Source organism: Chlamydotis macqueenii, chromosome 8 (genome assembly GCF_036417535.1).
Source record: "Chlamydotis macqueenii isolate bChlMac1 chromosome 8, bChlMac1.mat, whole genome shotgun sequence".
Classification (NCBI taxonomy): Eukaryota; Metazoa; Chordata; class Aves; order Otidiformes; family Otididae; genus Chlamydotis; species Chlamydotis macqueenii.
In genome coordinates, this window is record NC_141563.1 from 18,205,541 (window position 1) to 18,227,251 (window position 21,711).

Genomic DNA, 21,711 nt, shown 5'->3' on the forward strand with positions numbered 1-21,711 from the left:
AATGTATTGGAGAAATATTTGCATTACAAATTTACCTAGTGACACTGTCTAGAACTGTGTGATTTAATAGCATGGGAGTTGGTGTGAAGATGACTGTCTGTATACCATAGACAGCTGACTTCTACTACAGAAGAATGTGTGGTAGCATCTTGAGTTGGAAAATGTTTTACGGGTTTGTTTTTTTTTTCGTAAAAACACAAGAATGTTCAAGTTATATATTTTATTGCTTCTATTCTACAGATGGAACTTGCAAAAGAAGAGAAGTGTGAATTTCTGCCTTTCCTCTCCCCTCGGAAAGTTGTACTTAGAGATGGACAAATTGTTGCTATGGAATTTGTTCGAACTGAACAAGACCATGATGGAAACTGGAAAGATGATGAAGATCAGGTTGTCCGTCTGAAAGCTGACGTGGTGATCAGTGCCTTTGGCTCCATTTTAAGCGACACGAAAGGTATCTCTGACAAATGCATTCTGTAAATGCTGATTGGTATTTTAGCTGGAGCCATTTCCTGTCTTTTGACAGTTTTGTGAAATGCATCTTCTGGAGATTACAGAGGTTGTACCTGCAGGTCCTTTTCACAGGAATTTCTTTGTCCTTTAGGTATACCTCTTAGAACAAAACTGGAGGGTCTGATAAAACAGTTTTCCATATATTGCTGTATAGAGCAGGAACTCAGATTAGAGGTACAGTTGCTCAGCATATATCTTGCTTTCCTCTCAGTGCAAATGGGATCTCAAAGAATACTCTTGAGGATTTCTTCTGGTCTCACTAATTAACTTTAGAGAAACTCATTATACTACAACTTTAAACTGAACTGATCTAATCTCTGAAACCTTTTTTTTTTTTTTTTTTTCTCCTATTAAATGAAGGAAGAATTAAGACAGATTCATTATTCTGGTTCAGCTGGTCTGGGTATCACTCATTTCTTGTGTATGCCCAGGAGAATTGTGGATTCTCTCATATATACAGTAGTTGTTAAATTCACCTGTGGTTGTCTCATTATTTGGTTGCACTTTACAAGCTTTGGTCTTAAAAAGTAACAGTTACATATTTCCATAGTAAAGATAAAGAAATTGGCACATAGATGGCATTTCAGAGATGGAATGAATTGTCTGGATGTAGCAGAAAGAAAGCTGAAGAACATGAGTACAACTGAGAACACGGGAGCTGAACAGAGTTCAGGCTGTTCTCCTCTGACACCAGGTTAGATTTAAAGAGTTCAGGCACATACATCAAATGTGCCTCAAAAGTGAAAAACACTGACTCAGCAGAAGACAGATTGATAAAATGAATAGATCTTCAGCCTGGAGACACTCATCAAGATTGGCGGGTTTTGAAAGCCTTAGTGATCAATGTGTCTGCCTCTCCAGGGCACAGTTATGCCTGCCAGTTACCCCATGTGATGTTGTCATGGTTCTTTGGGTATAAATGCACTGAGAGAGGACTTGGCAAGTTCCTCAGAATGCACCTTACCAGAAAATTTGGTAATAAGATGCTGGTTCTGCCACTGTAGGGGGAATTTCAAAGTTTCTTAGCATAATATGGTATTGTGAATCTTTTCAATCAAGGAAAATCATAAATCTAAAATAATCTAAGCAGAGTCTAGTAGCATATGTGGACATACCTCAGGCACATAGAATGCATGACTTCATACCTCCATTTTCTGTGTATGCCTTACAGATAATACTATTTAAATGAAGTTGAATAAATTCGTTTTCTGATACTAAGATTTTCTAGAGTTGTTGGTAAAATTGTACAAAAAAAAGTGTACTGCCTTCACAGGAAGACAAAACATTAGTTAATTATGGTGAATTATAGGTCCCATTGAAGAATTCTAGAATATAGCCACTAGCAGCCTGAATGAGCTACTGAGTGCTTCGTGTTCACCAGCCCAATTGTATACAAAGTTCATACAGTCGTGAGAATAGTTTAAACTCCCTCCTGCAGTAAAAAAGAAGGATCAGCCTCGTTCCTTGAGGAACATGTGAAGTTAATTCCAGGAGCATTCCTGTCTTGTGTGTGTAACTGTTGCTTTGGGATAAGTTCATGCAGCCCAGGCTGTTTTCTAGACAGTGACTGCACCCAGCTATGTACACTGGTAGTTACTCAGGGCAGCCTCCTGCCCTGCAGTTGCCTCCTGCTCTAGAGGGCACAGGAGGTGCCATCTACGTCTCTTTGAGAGAACGGACTCCCATTCCACTTGGAGATGTATTGCTGTGTAAAGAATCTGGCATCTGTCTTGGTTGTATTTTAGGGCTCAGTCTAGCCCCCAGGAAGCAGGAAGATGATGATGAAAACTTTTTTTCTTTAATCTTCAAGAGATTTGTGAGCTACTCCATTGCTGGAATTGACTTGACTTGAGAATTTTGGAAGTTTTGTTGTTGTTTTTAAAACCCTCCGTTTAGGTTTTTTTGGATTATTTTCTAGAACCTCAGTTGTAAATGAAGTATTAGCCTATGCAATCAGTATGTTTTGTTGTAATTCATAAAGAAGTGATTCTGTTTTCTCCCACATTAAAAACTGCTTCAGCTAAAAGGTTGAACTTACCGTGTTGCTTAGCCATAATACTGTGCCAGTCTTGTACCTCCTAGTACACATTCACTGTCTAAATTACTTGTTGTGAGATTTTTACATAGGAACATAAAATGGGAGGGGAACAAAGTCATGCAGTGAGCTGATGATGAAAGAAGAGTCATTTACCTTGGGGGTAAGCAATACTCTGCAGTTTCACAATGTATTTTTTGTGAAACTGCTATTACAATAGCAGTCAAATTACAAGGAAAAATGTAAGGCATTTGTTTTGGATGTTGTGGAAGTAAAAAGGAACTAAGACTTGAGGGAATAAAGTGTTTATTTTGAGCATACCATTTCAGTTGCTTTTAAGTCTTTATTTTTTGACTAAGCTGTCTTAATGAAAGTCAAATTTGCTTTTCACCATTGAGCTGGATTACAACCAAGTCTCCAGGCTACCTCAGCATATATAACAAAAATAAATGAAAAGAAAAAAAAAAAACCAAAAAAAAAAAAACCCAGCACCAGCAGCATATTATATTCTCAGTGGTTTGTTTTGCCTTTTTTAAAGGAAGCACATTTTTGTATTGAAGAGATGGAAATACTCAGGTATTCTCCATCAGAAGATGGTGATGAAAATACTGGAGGTACTCAAAAATGCACAATGCCATGAGCAAAGTGATGTGACTTGGAACTTGATCTAACTTTGATGAAGGAGATGGACTAGGTCACCTCCAGAAGGCCATTATAGTCTGAATTATTCTATGACTGGATGACTCGGATGCAGGTTGAATAAATGTTGTTGCTTATACAAAGAGCTGTATCAATTGACCTAATTCTTAAGGCACCTCAGGGAACTGCAAATGCAGCATTGGTATGGGCTAAGCTAGCAGGATATTTCCTATTAATATTGTTAAATGACAATGCTACTGATGTAAGAGTAAATACAATCCTATGAAAACCAGAGAGATTAAAATCAGATTTAGCCTTTGTTTAGAAAAGTGTTCAGGGCAGCCTTGATGCTCATGTTTCAAAGTTTTGTTTAACATTAAGCACATGAGTGACTACTCTTCTGAGCAGAAATAGCTCATAGGTTAGAAAGCTTTTTCTGGTCTATTATCCTCAATAAGATGTTTCTTATCCTTGCACAGTAACTGTTAAATTTGCAAGCACAAGCTGGTTTTTTTGTTTTTGTTTTTTTTTTTATTGCACAGCTCACTAAAGCCTTCAAGCCGTCGTAACTGACCCATGTAAATAAAGAGCTGTGAGAGAATTTTGTACCTTTCTTCATGTTCCTGCTCTTTTGCTTGGTTTGTTATTTTGGAGGTCTATGACATGTTAGTTAATTACTGAAGTATCTCTGTCACCATTCTAAATTGCAGCTATTTGATATATACAAATATAATTCTTTGTACTCTCTAGCACTGCGTACAACCTCAACATCCTACTTAACACCAGACCAGTTGGTTTTAAAGTCTAAATATTGAATAACCATTTTCTTACCTATTTTGTTCTGATAGACAAAAGGGAACAATACTTTTGGACTGCAAAATTTTGCACTGGAACAAATGTCTCTGTTCTGATTATTTTCCTAAGTTTCTGAGGAGAAACTGAACTTTCTGAGGAGAACCGTGGAGGCATTATGGAAAATAGTACACTTGTTCAAAATGCACTACAAAATTCCGTGCAGGACAGGGGACTAAGGCAGAATAGGGAACTGGCAAAGTAGTTCAATACCCTGTTTAGTGGGCAGCAGTGAAGAGGAAGTATTCCCGTTTTCCAGAACACTGAATCTTAGGATGATAATGTCTGTTTTGTTTTCCTGGACAGACGAAAAAGGGGAATGCAAAAATATCCAAGCAAACTCCAAATACTGCCTTTGCAAACTCCCCAGAAATAGTAAGCTATTTGTGAGCAAAAATATGTTTTATTAAATTTTTGGTAGTAGCTAGCTATTGCATGATAACCAAAGGGCAGAATTTTATTTCACATTTCTGAGAATCAGTCACAACTTTCAAATATTTTGCTTTCAGTTTTAGTACAACTGTCATCTTGCTTGGAAACTGCAGCAGCAAACCCCAGAAGGCTTACTAGGGTATAACTACTGGCCCCCCAATATAGTTCAACATACAGCAAAGATAAATTTGCCCAGGTAGTTTACAATTTTATTATTTAACCTACTCCTATGTAGTATTTATTTCTGTAGACTGAGAAGCATTTGCTAGGGAAAAAGGCAAAAAGCTTCCAGAGCTCTGAGCTTGTAAGTGAAAAAGATTTTAGTTTTCCTTTGTGCAAATACAGAACTTCAAATAGTACAGAAGCCAGTGAACCTGCAGGGAGTGTTGAGTTTCTTCACACAGCCCGATCAGATAACTAGGTGACTTCAGCCTCAGAGCACTGAAGCCTTGACTATCTAATGAAAGACTGGAGGGAGGAAGAGAGGTGGCTGTGATGCCCCAGTTGGGAATGCTCATGGGAGTGACCTGGTGTCTCCCTAGTAGCACAGCATCTGCCTTGCACCCACAGAATGGACTTAGTCAGCAGATTTAAAAAAAAAAAATGGTTATATAAAACTGAAGTTTATATAGAATCAAAAGATTTCTAGTGAAATAGGTAGGAGTTTTCCTGCCGAGTCATTTTAGGAAAATAATTTTTCTCCACAAATAGGTTTACTGAATGAGTTTGAGTGCAGCAGTTCCACACCCTGGAATGATTACCAGTTTCCACTATCCAAAAGTGACCTCAAGGTGACTTTTGAAGCCCTCTTAGAGCAGGAATTCTGCTCTTTCTCCCGATAGGCATCAGAACACTTTTTTTTTTTTGCTGGTGACAGGCGGAAAACAAAGTCAGTACCAGCTTTCAGCAGGAGCCTTCCCTCTCATACCTGGGCCCAGCTTTATCCGTTCAAACCACTTTTTAATTCTGGTTCCGTACACTAGTGGGGCAGATGCTGTGGGAAGCATGATTGTGCCTTCCTTTATTTGCTGGGCATTTAGACAGAGCAGTGTCAGCAGTTAATCAGTCTGTTGGTGCATGTGACAGCTATGGTTTTATATTTGAGATTGAGAGTTACAGTATATTTGTATTTTTCTGAAGTAATGCTACTATTCACTGTAAAGGAACTCTGTAAGATGGATATCAAAAATAACATTAATGAGCTACTAAAGCTAAAATTACAGGAACTTATGAAATTGGTTAAACATAAAAAACATTAAACTGTTTATTGAAGCTTCACAGATATACTGCAGCTAATGAGCATTTCTGCTATTTAAATAAGCCTAAATTGAGCACACATTACATGGATACATAATTAGTCATGGCAGTCAAACACACACAGATTCACTTTTAAAGCTTTATTTGAGGAATCTTTTCCATTTGATTTGTTTTGTTAATTAAAATATTTTTTTTTCTGTATTCACTTATATTTTAATATTGTTTTTGCAAGCACTATAATTTGCTGTTGCTTTTCCATTTGTGTTTGTTTGCTCTGCGAATATAGCAAATTTGGAATATATATTCAGAACTGTCCTTTTGTTTGGTGTTATTTGTGTTAGCATCACTTGATAGAATCAGAATAATTCAATTATGTGTTGTCTTCCATCCAGAAGGATCTTTTCAAATTATATATAATATCTCACCAGGATATGGAGGAGAAGGCAGCACAGCCACAGGCTTGTACTTTGAATTTTCAAGAGAAAAGCTATGTTAGTTTTAAACTTTAAAGAGTGTGAGGGCGCAGGGATTTAAAAGATACTCTATTCTTTACCCCTGTCCCAAATCCCACACCAACAAAAACATTAGGTATCCAGTTTGCATATTGTTCAGTGTCAAAACAGCAATTCAGAGAACTGATAGTTGGGGTCACCTCCTTTCAAGCTCAGATTTGGCTCTTAGTCTCTCTCTTACCCCTTGCAGGGGCAGAGAAAAATCTTCCCTTTGTGAAGACCAGAGTTCTCCCCTTCTCTCTGCAGGTTCTCTAGGAGGTGGTCCCCTCAGCCTCACAGTTGACCCAGGTACCAGGTCCAGATTGTGAGGACGTTAGGAACTCTTATGTAAGATACTTTTAAATCATACTCTTATTTTTCCTTAACCTGTATCTCGGAGATTACAAAGAGGACAGAAGGAAATAGACACTGGATACCATGTGAACCTTGTCCCCAGGGAAATGTTCTTTCCCATTTTAAAAATGCTGATCAGGCAGACAAATCTCCAGTCCCTGGGGAGATGTTTCAGGCAAAGGTATCTTGGGCATTCTTTGCACTGAAAAAGCTTTTGGTATAATTATGTCCAGACAGCTATTTCGGCACAAAGCAATCCAAAGATAAATATGAGAAATGTAATAGATCTAAGATAACAGAGGTAATACTCTATTTTTCCACAAGATAAAATGAAACAAGGAGTCAGAACTTCCAGTTTTACATCATTTCCTCTGAAAACTACATCTCCAATAGCATGTTACCCTCTAACACCTTTACTGTGATTCAGTCCTGTCTTAGAGAAACAAAAGGCGTCTATTAAATCTCTGATACCAAATCCTGCAGCACCAAGTTTTCCTCTGGGTTTTTTTTCCAAACATGTCTTTACAAGCCTGTACGTATTTAGCTTGTGAGAACTGTCTAGACCACATACTGAGATGTTACCACTGCACGCAATAAGTTATCCTATATATGACAAACAGAAGATGACCAAAAACTTTCTTGAAGTGCAGACGATCTGAGACATAAAGAGAAAGTTAGTGTATTGATTTATAAATATTACTGAAGCATTCTTAATAAAACTGCTATCAGCCATTATCAGCACTTTCCTATAAAAAAAAAAAATCCAAACAAACAAACCAAAAAACTCATTTTCGAGACTGAAAAATGTCTCAGTCTGGAAGGCTGTGTTTTGTGTGATCTTTCAGTTATTTAAATATTTTTAAAGGAAACCATTTCCCAAATTTTTTATTCTGTTACTACGCAAATGCTTTTTTTTTTTTTTTTTTTTTTGCCAAGTTAAGCCACAAGTATATGGGAGGTGGGAAGGATTCTGTGAGCAATAGGTCTTGAAGATAGATTAAATACTTCTGGTATGAAAACCTGCTACAGTGTTTCTGCACAAAACTATTTTCTGTGGTTCTGGCTTCTGAACCAGTTGCAAAAAAAAATATTTTGGATTTGAGTCCTCTGTATATTTGTGTATGCCAAGGGTGAGGGAGAGAGTGTAGGTGGGACAAGTAGGTGACAAAGTTTGTGTCTTGCTTCCTATTTTATTATTTTGCTCTGGATTATACACAGCCCCCTCTTTGAAATACATTTCTAATATATGACTGGGAGGTGAAGGGAGATACAGAGCCTGGGAAGAAAATTCCATCACGATGATGTCCAAGAAAGATGTGTTTGAAGCTTGCTGTATACTCAGGTGTGCACTGGGGCAATACTGTGACTTTGCCCTCATATCGGAGAAGTATTCTTGTCTTAAACTGGCAGGTTTCTCTTTTACATATATGACAGTATAACTACATCAGTTTAATTGACCTTGGCAATCTGCGTCTGCTAGTGGTATGTCCCTGAGGGACATTGCAATTTTAAGCTGCGTTTTATTGCAGAATCTTTAGTTCCTGTAGACAAAGCTATATAAAACCCTCATTTTTATATATGCCATCAACATTTGCTAAAAATATTTATTGAACAAGTGATTCTTTTAATGAAGCTACTTTGAAGTGTCTTTGCAATTATAATAAAATAATTAGAAAATGCGTAATAAAAATAGTCTTCATATAGAGCAAGATTTTTTTTTCTGAGCATTTATGTGTACTTAATGCCATTTGTATAATGTCATGCAGTATAAAAAATAATTTCATTTTCACATCTACATTATTTTTAAGGACAATAACAGTTCCTGTGCAGAATGTCTATATATGCTGTTTGCGAACATTAAAAAAAAAAAAATCTTAATCGCATGCTCTAAAAAACCCAAAAACCTAAAAACTAAAATTGCAGTGTAAAAGATACAAAAGGTATTGTCTTCATGTAAGCATTTTGACTGTGCTTTTATGTTTGTTTTTTTTTTTAATATATATAATAACTTTCAAAGTGAGCCTCACGTTCAGGATGTTTTGAATTTAGATATTAAGTCAGGATGGTTTTGACTTTATTGAAATATGTCTTTTTCAGAATTAAATTTCTTCAAAACCAACACACTTTGTCAAAGCCAAAGCTTTGATAGCATAACGTTTCCTGGTGGGAAAATGTTCCATCTGAAAATTTTCAGTCAAGTTTAATAGTGACCTGTCAAAAAGTAGCAGAGTATAATTTCTGTTGTGAGGGTTAATAAATGTGGGAAGTAAATTCAGGATATCTAAATGAATTTCTAGAAATTGTATTGTAAACATTCTTTTTTCATTTTAAACCTCAAAGATTGTAATTTGCATATTGAGTTGCACAAGGGAGTGTGTGGTAGGTTATTCAGGAGAAAAACATGTTGATATGGTAAGTGCACAGTACAAAGCTATGGGTGGAGGGAAAGGGAGAAAATTTTTCTTTCCTTTGTTAATGTTGTTCATTAGGATTTTCAGAAGTGTTGGACTTTTTCCCTGGGAGACGTATAATGCCAGTGAGAATGAGTTTGTGAATCCTAGCTTCTGGGCTATGCAGTGTGTTCTCAGGGAATGACTAGGAGAACATTAGCACCAATTATTTCTTGAGCCTGCATTGAGTTGGTCACTTCTTGTGACACTTGAGTGCATTTATCTTGTACACAAATCTGGTTTTGTGGGCACACCAGAACTGGTTACTTGTCTGATACGACCGAACTGCTGTTCTGTGTATGCATGTTGTTCTTCTCTCTGAGTCCTGTTAGTAATTATGTACCTTCACTAGCTCAACAGAAATGTTTTAGTATATAAAAAGACTTTTAATTTCTACTGTAAATTTATGTTTAAGTAAATGAAGGAACTAGGGCTTGGAACTGCTTTTCTAATTGTTATCAGTATATATTCAACAGATTTTAGCAACAGTTTTTTGTTTCATCTATTAACATACTTGTCATTCACTTTAATTACAGTCAGAGAGGCCATGGCACCTATCAAGTTTAACAGATGGGGTCTTCCTGAAGTAGATCCGGAAACTATGCAAACAAGCGAGCCATGGGTTTTTGCAGGGGGTGACATTGGTGGTCTGGCTAACACTACAGTGGAATCAGTAAATGATGGAAAACAAGCTTCCTGGTACATGCACAGATACATACAGGTGATTTTCTAAAAGTATTTTTCTCTTTCCTATTTCTATTTGCTTTTAGATATTTTTATTGTGATTGTTAAAATAATTTCATTATGATGTAGGTTAAAAATACAAGCTTTGAGGAATTAATACCTAGATTATCTTGTAATTTGAACATTATAGATTCATTCAACTTGGATCACGTACTTGAGTTTGGGTAGTTGAACCCAGCTTTCTTACATTATCTTAATGCTAAAAGCAATGTTTTCCTAGCCCCAGCTCTGAATTCCACTCAAGGGTAGCAAGCCTTCCTGCACAATACACAGCGCAAGTAGAAGTCCTAATTGGGTAATTGGGGAAAAGAAGCAAGACCATCATTAATAAAAGGTAAAATATCTCAATAGTGCATAACGTAAAAATAAAATACTGCCAATATTGTTACCTGGGGAAGACAATTTCAGTATTTTTAGATTGCAAGTGTACTAACAGTTCACAGAGCACGCGGATTATCTACACCGGAACCAAAGTTTGCTCTGATGAGGCTGATAAACTATACACAAGAATGCACAGAGGAAATAATGCAAAGGAGAATTTACTTGAGAAGTGTGAGTTTAAGGGGTAAACTTGAAAAACCTAGTAACTGCATGTTCCCTTTTGGTGCTCCTTGTGTGTCACTGACCGAGCACCTCTGCCCTGGTTTTTCTGGTAAAAGAAAGAGCACCAAGTCTAGAAGGAGCTTCAGAGACAGGCGACACAGCCTGTGTATGAAGAACCTGACAAAGAGTGTGTTTGTAGTGCAAGGAACTTTAGAAACATGATACGTGATTCATTCTCCCACAAAAAGAGATTTGAACAACTGAAGTTGGGACTGTAACAGCTCGATGTCTTTCTCCCCCATCCATCTGCTCAAAGCCTCTCTGATTGCGTGTTTGTGCAATTTCATGCTGTTGGGGTCTGATTTCACTTCCTAAAAATACTTCAACCGAAAGCTTGTTGTTAGTATCTGTGCATATTTTTTCTCACTTGTTCTAAAGCACTGTTTGTGTCCTGCCTTCTTAGACCCTATGAAAATGCTGAGTGTGAAACATCTTTAATCCCTAACCTGCTTGCTTAATTTCTCAGTCCACAGTGAATTTGGGTAACTGTGACTGGGGAGAGGGGGATATCTCCTCCTTTTTGTCTCCTTTCTCTATAACCTCTAGAAATACATGCATCACTTAAAACCCCTCCTTTACTGTGTTGCTTCCTCCTCAAAGCTTGCTTTTTTTTCCCCCTCTGGAATGTATTGACTACTTTGGAAAAAATCTGAATAGTCATGGCTTGAGAATTAGAATTTTAAATCAAGCAGGCTTGTGATATTAGAGCATTTCCGTTACCCTTTGCAGGTTTCAAGGCAGCTTATTCGACCTTACAGTCTCACCAGGAAGCTAATGGGAAAGCCTTACAGCAATCTTCACAGGAAAGTTTCCAAATGTCAAGTGTCACCTTTCCAGCTGTTAGATGAATGGGTTGCCCAGGGGCATTTATTTGGATGTGCAGCCCTTGTAAAATCTGGTAGCTGTGGTGCAGAGTGAGTGCTGTAATTTGGCAATTTACTTCACCAGTGTTTGGACCTGATAGAAATTTCAGTGACTAGAGAAAAGTTTGTTTTTTAGAGAAGTTGTTTAGAGGAGGACTGTGTTACCCTGATGTTTATAGGAGTAGGTATGTGCATGTGTGCATGTCTTTGTGTATGTCTGTGTGCACCTGTTCAGTTCACAGCCCTGTATTCTGCAAAATTCCAATATCAAATGGAAAAACACCCTTACACACTACATTGTTTTCTCTCTACTGTGAGATTCTAGGGCAAGCAACCTTCCTGTGATCTGAGTGTCTGAATTGAGTACACATTAAATTTTAAATAAATACATTGATACCATCTATCCATTTGCATTTCAGTTACAGCCATTTCCAAAATTGCCAACTATCTCAGCACCAAGATCTATAAATAATCCAATCAGCCTGCAGCAAAACAAAACTATTCCATAGAATTTCTCAACCAACCCAATACAAACTCAAAGCTTGAAACTCAAAACTACCATCCCAACTACTTGCAGAATGCACTGTTTGAACGGCACACTCCGTGTATCCCAACCTACTCCAGGCAAAAGGCTAAGCAAACAGATGGGCCTGATATGTGCCCTGAAATTCCAACCATTGCAAGCTCTGGCACATGGTCAAGTGAAGCACTGAGATCCAGACTTAAGGACTCTCCATCAGAAATGCCTTATGTTCAAGATTGGGAGTTATTTACAGAAGCTTCTTGGCTGCTCTTATGCTGGAAACTTTCCGTCATTAGTTGCCTAAATATCTCCTGCCTCTTAACATATTCCTCCCACTATATGAAGCATAAATTCATCTCAGAAATCGTTGCCTGCAGCTGTGTCAGGTTAGTTTCTATAAACATGACCAGTCAAAGCCTAGCTAAGGATAGTTGTAGTAGAACCTGTTAAAAAATTTCGTCAGTCTTCCTAGAACCGTTCCTTGCAAGCCGTTAGAAATCCAAACAGAATCAGTCCAATTCATGCAACTATCTACTAGTCACAACATTGTTTTCAGGATTCAGTGTTTTTTTTTTTGTTGTTATTCCATGAATGATGTAAAAATTTCTGTAAAAATAATCTTGGTAATTTGCTTAGTTTGGAGATTGTAATGGCCCTCACTTTTATCCAACTATGAATTTATGATTTTGTGCAGAAGCAATATAGGCTGCTGTTCTCTTCTGTGCCTCCATTACAATTAATTTCTTTTTGATCAGTGAATGGGATTTAATAATATAATAGTTATAGTTAGGGTAATTCACAATTATTGCAGCACTATCTTCTAATTTTCTGTACCTGCCTTAAGAGCGAAGACAGCTCTCACAGTATGATTCTTCCATCATTTTCTTCCTGGACCACTGTGCCAGCCTTGATGCTTCACTCCTGGTCTGTTCGTACATGTACCTGTGGAGCATTTTCCCATATGTGGCAGTCAAGCTGCCATCTTCTCACTAAAATCCCTCTTTAAAAGTGACTTTTCCTCTCTGGTTCACAATAAGTTTTCTCTTATTTAAATATATTTTTTCTTTACTGTAATCTCTCCAGTGTGCAGAGTTTCTTTTAAATCTTTCCTTGACTGAAATGTACACAGTACACTTAAAGAAGGGTGGAACTCAACTGATATAAATTGCACTTCACTAAGATGCAGTTAAATATGAATTTTGAGCATATCACTGTGTTATTTTGAACCAGTATTGTGTATTTGCTATGTTTTTCTTTACTTATGCTGTCAAAAATATATGGTCTTTGTATCTGAAGAGTATAGTTGTTGCTTCTTTTTTGATGGTTGACTATTCTCATATATTCTTCGAGCATGCACAAATGTATGTTATTTCATAATCAATACCAGAGATGGGTGTTACCCAGGAAGCTTGTCTTTGAAGCTGTTAGTTATGTTGTCTGCTTCTTTTCAGGATAACCAAAGGAAAAATTGAATGTCCCTTTGTTTAGCTAGAACCACATAGCATGGAGCCAAGTAAAAAAGCACCATTTGTGAAATGGTGAACTAAGTGTAAGTGCAGGAAACCTGGTATTTTATTTGCTTACCACTGAGTAAGCAATGTGTCTGTTCCAGAAACAGAAAGCCAGAAAGGAGCTTAGGAAATCTCTGTCCAACTGGACAGAGCCTTGAGCAACCTGCTCTTGTTGACCCTGCTTTGAGCAAGGGTGTGCGACTGGATGGTCCACAGGCACCTCTTCCGCAACTGTTCTAAGATTGTATGAAATAATGTAAACCTCTCTAAAAAAGTTAAATAATGGGTAATCGGAGGACAGAAGCAGCATATGTAGGGGAGAAAATATATGTTTTAAGATCAGACTTAAAAATAGAGAAAGCAGGAGAGAGATGAAAGTATTCAGGAAAACTCTTACAGGCAGTAGGATTTGTAGAGAAGGCTCTCTGTGAAAAATAACAGTAATACAGCTACTCACTTTCACAGTCTGTCCTTGTTAAAGGCTGGAAAATGCAGTTAGACCATATCGCTGTGGTTAAGAATTCTCTTCATCTAAAGAAAATGAATGTCACAAATTGTATCAGGTCTAAAGCTGTTTTCCTGTCTCTCAGCCCTGTGCTCCAGACTGTGCTGCCTTTGCCTCCAGGCATATCCTGGTCAGAGTAAGGTAGGGCCGCCGCACGCAGTGTGCTGGGGATTTTTCACCACCCTCTTCCAGTATCAAAAAAAATTGCCGTGACTGGAACAATAAGTACCTGCAATGTTGTTAGCTCAGCTAGTTGGCATCAAATAAGAGGAAGAATGGGCCACACTTTTTGTCTTCTATTTTTAAAAATCAAGGGAAGAGTTATTCTAAATAAACCCTTGCCTGCAGGCTTTCGTTTCCTATTTGTTTGTGTAATCTCAGGGAAATCCTTCATTATAAAGATGATTTTGCTTTCAGGAAGCTATAAAACATTTTAGTTTGCCAAAAGTTTTGCTTTGTGGAAAACAACACATCAGGGCTTAGTAAATTTATTTCTTTTATAATCATTGTGCTGAAAGGAAAAAAACAGCAAAAGATAAATAGAGCAAAAAGGGAGCTGATAGGAAGGAGGGAGATAAATCTGTGAGGATGTGTAGCCACTGACTACTGAACCTTCAGCTGAATCCTGCCCCTGTGTGTTTTTTAGGACTGGGTTTATTCCATTGAAACCTTTTTTTCTCCTCCCCCTGCCACCTCCACCCAGGTCACCTCATCATTAACAAACCGTGAGGCACATCTGTCAGCACCTGAGTGTGTCTGGGTGGAGTTGCTTGTGCTTTTGCTCTTTGTGAGGAAAGTTTGGTAGGAAGAATAGGTCTGTTTGCAAATGGTTTGGGGCATCGCTTATGACCTCTTTGCCTGATGGCATGCAGGGCAAGGCCTAGTTTTGCACGAGTATTCAACAACCCAGTTCAAAAGTCTCTCACAGCTCTGGTGGTTTTGATTTTTTTGTCTTGTATAGGATTTATTTTCTGTTTTATCACAGGAAGTTTGGGTATCTAGTTAAGAATCAAGCAACACTTATTTTAGGTGAGAACAACTTTTATAAATTAAATTGTCCTGCTTGGGAAAAGAAACAGTACAATGTAACTTAAGCTGCATATTAAACACTTAATCTATCTGTCTATAGCAAACAGTATTTACAGTCATACCAGCAAGAGTAGTTCATGATCAATCCACAGACTCAAATATATTCAGAGACAACATTTGAACAATTCTGGATAGCAAATGAATTAACAAATAACTGCTTTCAAAATGGAAAATTAGGTTTATTACTCACATATGCACGTAGAGTGGAACAGGCCAAGAACCTTTCCATAAGTCGTTCTTACAGAATCAAAATCAAGGAGTTCAGTGTAACAATTATATCAGTGTTGGTTTCAGCAGATGTCCTCACTCCCAAATATGTAGGAGATAAAAAGTGCTAACATTTAAAAAATGCTTTAATTTCAATTGTGTGATCCAGGAAATTCTGTTTTGGCATTGCAAACAACATTTTCCAGTTAAAAAAGACTAAAAAAAAGTTAAAGGGAGGAAATCAAACCCAAAATAATCAAAAGATGATACTACATATTTCTTTTTTCTTTTCTTTTCTTTTTCTTTGATTTTTCAGTTAACAACAGCTTTTGAGATGTAGAGTGCTGGGCTGTTTGATCTGGATTTTTATAAAGTGTGGTCACATCGGCTGCTAGCTGCAAGAGGTTCTGATTACTGACAGGAGTTTGGTCCCACACGTTAGGGATCTTTAAAAATTAGCTTTTCTCAAAATGTCCACCGTTAGAGACACATTCTGGTTGGCGTCTTTCAGGCTAGGACAATTCCACTACTTTTAATGCTTTTAAGCCATCAGAAAATTTGACCCCAAATGTATCCTCTCTGTCCAAGGAATCAAAAATCTGGAGTCGGAATCTGACACACAAATCCAAGCAGTCCCAAAACAAAACATCCTTATGAACTCTCAGGTTTTGAACCAGCCTAGGAAACAAAAGGCACTAAAAGAAACAAAAAAAAACCCCTCATCTAATCCATACCTACTAGCTTTCACAGATAAAAATGGGATTAATAAGTTGCTTTAAAAAGCAAACAAAACAAAACAGAACAAAAACACAAAACCAACCCAAAAGGCAGAAATTTGTAAGTGGCTGAGGTTTTTACTCTGTTACAGAAAATCTTCCCCACACCTCCAGTAGTGGTTCTTTTTGTCCTGCTGATGAAATCTTCATTTTAAGGACAGAAGAAGCTAACTGTGATCTTACGCTGGGACTCATTAGGAACTGTATAGGGCTTCTCTGTGTTAGAAATTCCTTTATTTCTTTGTGATTTTATTGAGTCCACCATCTGAGTAAGCAAGGATTTTAACTCTACCTAGCACAGCCTGATTAGGATGCTGTTCAGTATCCATACACGGAAAAATATATTCTCTCTACAATTTTTACCATATTAGATGCAACATTTACATTGAAAGCTTTTCACTGACTCTCCAGAGAAAAGACTGTCTTTAAAATGAAAACAAAAGTGGCTGTGGTGTCACAGCCATAATATATATGTTCTTCTTTGATCCCAAATCACCGTCTAATTTTTGTCACCCTTAAAGTATTCATATTAATACAATTAAATATTAAAACAAGAATGGTTTTGCATGTATTGATATGTATCCTATTGCATAGGCTAAATAAAATATTTTAGAAGGAGGGAAAAAGGTGCAGGAGTTCAAAATACGTTGAATTATAGCTGAGTGATCCGGGACATGGATGCCTTCCTTAATTTTTCATAAACCCCTATACTTTTTATAGATTGGCACCTGGGAAGAAAACTAGAAAGGGTCTATCTGTGCATGCTCTGGGTTTTCTTTTTTTCCAATCTCACTGCTGCTGTAGGGAAGAGAACTGGCTGTTCACAGTGGCTGAACAAACCTTTGGACTGAACCAGGCTAACAGTACAGGATGTGAGATAACTATTTCACTATTATTATTCTTCAGTTATTTCCAGCATGGCATAATATTTCAGCATGAATGCTATTTGGACAGAAGATGTTACTTTTGCACATGTTTGCATGTTTTGCTGCTTTTTCAAGTCTGAACACGTAATAGAATACATAACATTTGGGTTATTATATATAAATTATTCCCTTAGCAGGCTTAATAATAAGTTCTATAAAAATGAATCAGCAAAAAAAATTCTGTGATTTTGTTTATTTTTTACAGTCGTTACATGGTGTTGCAGTTTCTACTGTTCCAGAACTACCACTCTTCTATACTCCTATTGATTTAGTAGACATCAGTGTAGAAATGGCTGGACTGAAGTTTCCAAATCCTTTTGGCCTTGCCAGTGCAACCCCTACTACTAGTTCTTCAATGATTCGAAGAGCTTTTGAAGCTGGATGGGGCTTTGCTGTCACTAAAACATTCTCCCTGGATAAGGTAAGGAAATATTTAAAGATATATTTAGCATGTAATAATTTTTTTGTATATTTGAAAAATTGGAATCTTTTGGGAATGGCATAAGGATAGCAGGGAAGATTACAGTACGTTGCATAGGTCAACTAATCCGTGAGATTCCAACAGTGGAGCCACAATTTCTGGTTTTGTTTGCGTTGACATTCTTCCCTTTTATTCCCCAACCTTTTAATGTTAGCCAACTAGTAAGGGTAATCGCTCTTTTTTAAAAATACTGCAGTAAAAATGTTTTCTGTGAGGATCAGAATGCAAAGGGAATGAGTAACAGCTTTGTCAAGCAACTCCTGAAAGGCAGCCTCTGTGCCAAGGACTGCCAAGATAAGCCATTGAAATTGAGTTGCAGTTGCAATGTGATAAAGTGGGTGTAAGCTTGAGACTGGGTGGGCAGTGGAAGAGAAAGATGGAGGCAACATAAAACAAGACTACGGAGGGAAGAGTAGTTGTGCTGGAAGTTTGTAGTACAGTGACGTAAACCTTCAGTAACGTGTAGTGGAAGAGGAAGGAGTTAGAAGTAAGTCTTGAAGGCTGTGTCTCAGTGTGGCACCTAAAACAAAGCATTTTGTGTAGATTTGAAGTGTATAATTGCTTGTTTGACCTGATAATTGCATTCAGGATGCGTTTCCCATTACTACATTCAAAATCATAAAATTAGACTGAGGAAGAAGTCTAGACCGTGAAATAAAACAACAGTTTTGATAAATGTATTGTAAAGAAAAGAAACAGGATTTGGGCTGGGTTGTAGGTAGAGTTTGACTTGTGGAGAAAGATGGAGGATCAAAAGTGAATCCTTGGGCATAGGCCTGAGTAACAGTGTGAATAACGGTAATGTGTTGTCGACCAGTGACAAGCAGTAGCCTTGGCTAAAGAGAGCTTTTGAAATTAATTTGGAAACAAGGGGCTTTTATTCTTGGTTCAGAGATGTGTTCTGATGGATGGAGACCTTAGCAGAAGAGAAAAAGTTAATTTGTTACTCTTCCACCTCTACATGGTACCATAAGTGAATTAACTGTAGAGGGTGGCCTTCTAATATGAAGGAGGTCTAAGGACAAAGTGCTGTGTTACTACAGCATACTGTAAAATATGTCAGACTGACTTCTGCTGTCCCTTACGTCGGAAGTAGCCCTAAGGAAGTAATGTTCCTCTGTATTGCAATGGAGTTTCCAATCTACTTCACCAGGTTTCTTATTAAAACACTTTTTAGGACATAAATGTTGTTCAAGTATGTTTACAACAGACTTATGTGTTTAGCATACTGTCAGCTGTAATTATTCAGTGTCTAGGCTAAAGGCAAGTCATAGAAAGTACTGAGATTTATTTGTTCATTAGTTTTATTGCTTGTATGCTCACAGTCCTGCCAGACTGCATGTTGATTGCTGCGTATCTCAAGAGCTAAACAGACACTGGCTGAGTTCCAGCTTGGTGGGAGTTCAGGAGGAATGACATGCATGTTGTAGGAAGTGATGTTGTTACTCCACTAAGCAGCAGACTCTGAGTCATTTCTCAAATGGCGACTGCAATGTGTTCCACTGGAAGCCACGCTCTGGAGGTGTGACTCGGATGGAGATCTTTCAAGTGAGAGGATTGCTAAAAGCAAGTACCTTAAGTGTTATAAAATACAATTTTTTTTTTTATTTGTTGCAATAAGATGCAAAATATTGCAGGTAGTATTTACTTTGAAGAGAAAAAGTTTTTAAAAGTGCTTTGGATGAATTCTAATCCAGTGATCGTTATTTCTAGCTAAGCTTTCTTCTGACGTTCGTTAGGAGGCAGTAGTCTTTCTCTGGTGCCTGAACTCTTGAATTGTGTATTGCTGTGTGCAGGAGGACTGTGTCCTCCCACCCAAGTACTACCTAGTTTTTCTGCTATTGTGTTCTTCCCAGTAGTACATTTCCCACAGGTGTTAAGCCTTAGTGTTCCTGACATGATTTAAGATGCTTGGCTGCAAGATGCTGCGGAAGTAAAATTGCTTTTATTTATAATAGTAGCATGGTAATTAATGTTACAAAAATAAATATTTCAGATGGGAAGAAAAACTCAATGAGATACAGCAGTTCTTATGTGAACAATGAGTACTACACAAAGATTACTCTTGTTGATTTAATGCTAGAACAAGGAGTCGGTAGAGAGTTTGGAACAACATAGATTGGCACAACGTGTTTTTTTTGTTTTGTTTTTTTTTAACGTAGCTTCTGATTATGTAGATGTAAGTCTTCTGCGGTGTTCAGCAGGGAGCAGAATGCTTTCTTGGGCCGCAGTGCCTGTGGATGCAGAGATTTCAGACTGGGCTGTCCTGCCCAAGTAAATCTCAGCTACCTGTGTAGCAGGGCCAGGAACAAAGATTTCCTGATCTAAGCCTGCAGAGTCGGTGGGAGGAGGCAGAGCCGCTCCCCAGACAGTACAGTTCCCATGAGTGGAACAGCTCCTGGGCAGAAGGGAGCTTGCAGTTTTTGGCAGCTGAATCTCCTCCACTTCGGCCTTGATTGTGTGTGATACAAACGGGATCCTGTGTTCATCCCTCTTGTCTACTCATTTTACCTGTCCTGGTTAGGTTTAACTTGTGAGCTTCCTTTTGTTTGCAATACTTAAAGGCCAAGCGTGAACTGCGTGTGTGGCAATGGGGAGCTTAGCAGCAGGAGAAACGCTCCCTTCTGCGGAGCTGGTTACCGAATCCACCACTGTGTCGGTTGCTGACCGGGAAACCAGTGACTTCCCTGTTGACCATGGACGTCCTTCAGCAAAAGTGACTGATGCAGACTAAATCTAAGTGATATATAGCTAGTGAAAAGCATATCCAGCCTAACCACAGATTTCCCTGCATTAACCACTGTGTGATGGAGTAAGATCAGAGAGAAAAGCAGGATAAATCTTAGAACAAAGAGACCCAAGGACAGAGATAAAAAGTACTCAGACTGGAGAGCTGTGGTTCTCGTAAGACAGAGGATTCATTTCATATGAACTTTTTCTTCTTCTCCCTGTTTCGCTAGCTACCACAGAAACCCCTTCTAAAATGCTAGGCTAGGGATCCCTGCAGCCCGTGAGAGGCCATATTTTCCTGTATAGGGGAACTGTTGGGTAGCAATGCTGCGATTCTAGTCCCTGGACCATAATTTACTCCCTCAGTCTTCTCAGTCGTCGTCTGTCTTGGCCTTTCCTTGAAAGCATCACAGGTTGCCACAGAAGGGGTTAGCATAGCACGAACTATTTCGTGCCATGCTCCCTCCCTTTTCAAACACCCACGTACTTTGCAGTGTAGTTGCCTTGATGACAACCTGTGTAGCGTTTCCTCTTTGGAGGGTGAGGATTTCAATCCTGAGTGATTCAGCAAAAGTTTGTTCTTGCATACTACTCTGCTGTTTTTGAAATGTAAAGAAAGCAAACATGAGAAAGAGCTGAAATTCCTTCAGAGTATTTATACCTTTAAGTATTCTACACTCAAAATATTTTAGAAGGTACTGGATATTATAGCATAATGCAAATATTAATTATAGGGTACTATATCTGTATGTGTCTAGGTATCTGTGAGGGGGATAGTGACTTATAAAATTTTATTTACCAAATTAAACATCTTTGCACAGCTGCTTTAGTATCAAGGACATTTGATTTCTTCCAGAAATGAGAATAACTACTTTCAAAATGGACTGTCACTAGGAAAGGCAAATGGTAGCAGAGTAAAAATGCCTCTTCACACACCTTTTCCTACATTCGTGTCTTCCCTTTCTGACTGCAGGATCAATAGCTCAGTGCTCTGTTGGTTCAAATAGTATTTCTGTCTTATTCAGATAACTCTGTGCCACAAAGTATTATTTGTAAATTCTGTTGGCAAGCTATTGACGGGAACTGAGGGAGCTGCATATCACAGGGAAATGGGGGAGCTGCATATCATAGAGTCCACAATAAATGGATACCAATTATTACCTCTTTTAGGGCATAGATGAACAGAAAACTACCCACAGAATGAGAGAGAGTGCATTAATTAAACAAGTAACTGCGAGTGGGAGTTTTTTAGTAGAAATGTTATACTGAGCTAGTTTGTTTATTTAGAATTTATTACTGAATATTGTTTAGTACACAAAATTTGCATTAAAACCTGTAATCAGAAAGTTTTTATAAACATAGTATCAAAATAAATCAGAGGTTATATGAAGTGCGCACATTTCTATACCATATCCCCTAGCACAGCAAGAAGTTTATAGTAGAAATTGGGGTTTTATCAACTGAATTCAGGCTTTATTGTTCTCTCACTTCATTGTATGGGCTTCTTAGAAGGAGGAAAAAAAACAACTAGGATAGCAGAAATGTTTGCTTTGATTTTCAGATGCTTCCTTCACTTCTAAAATTTAATTTTGATTAATCAGATACATCTGTCATTATTCTGTTGTGACATGCATTGATTTGTGATGCTGTCGCTTTCAATAATGTGGAAACAGTTGCCTTTATTATAAGAACCAGCAAAAATCAACATGCAGACTAACTTCATTTTTAATCTT

At 37.8% G+C, this 21,711-nt stretch overlaps 1 protein-coding gene across 2 annotated transcripts in view; it reads left to right on the forward strand.

The window, feature by feature from the left end:
* The window catches only part of DPYD (dihydropyrimidine dehydrogenase), a 370,709-nt gene that overhangs the window by 178,576 nt on the left and 170,422 nt on the right, over positions 1 to 21,711 (forward strand). For both annotated transcript variants that reach the window (XM_086752907.1, XM_086752908.1), the window contains exons 11-13: positions 241 to 451; positions 9,557 to 9,741; positions 16,973 to 17,188. In XM_086752907.1, coding sequence (XP_086609033.1) covers positions 241 to 451; positions 9,557 to 9,741; positions 16,973 to 17,188 — 612 coding nt within the window. The remainder of the gene's footprint in view (positions 1 to 240; positions 452 to 9,556; positions 9,742 to 16,972; positions 17,189 to 21,711) is intronic.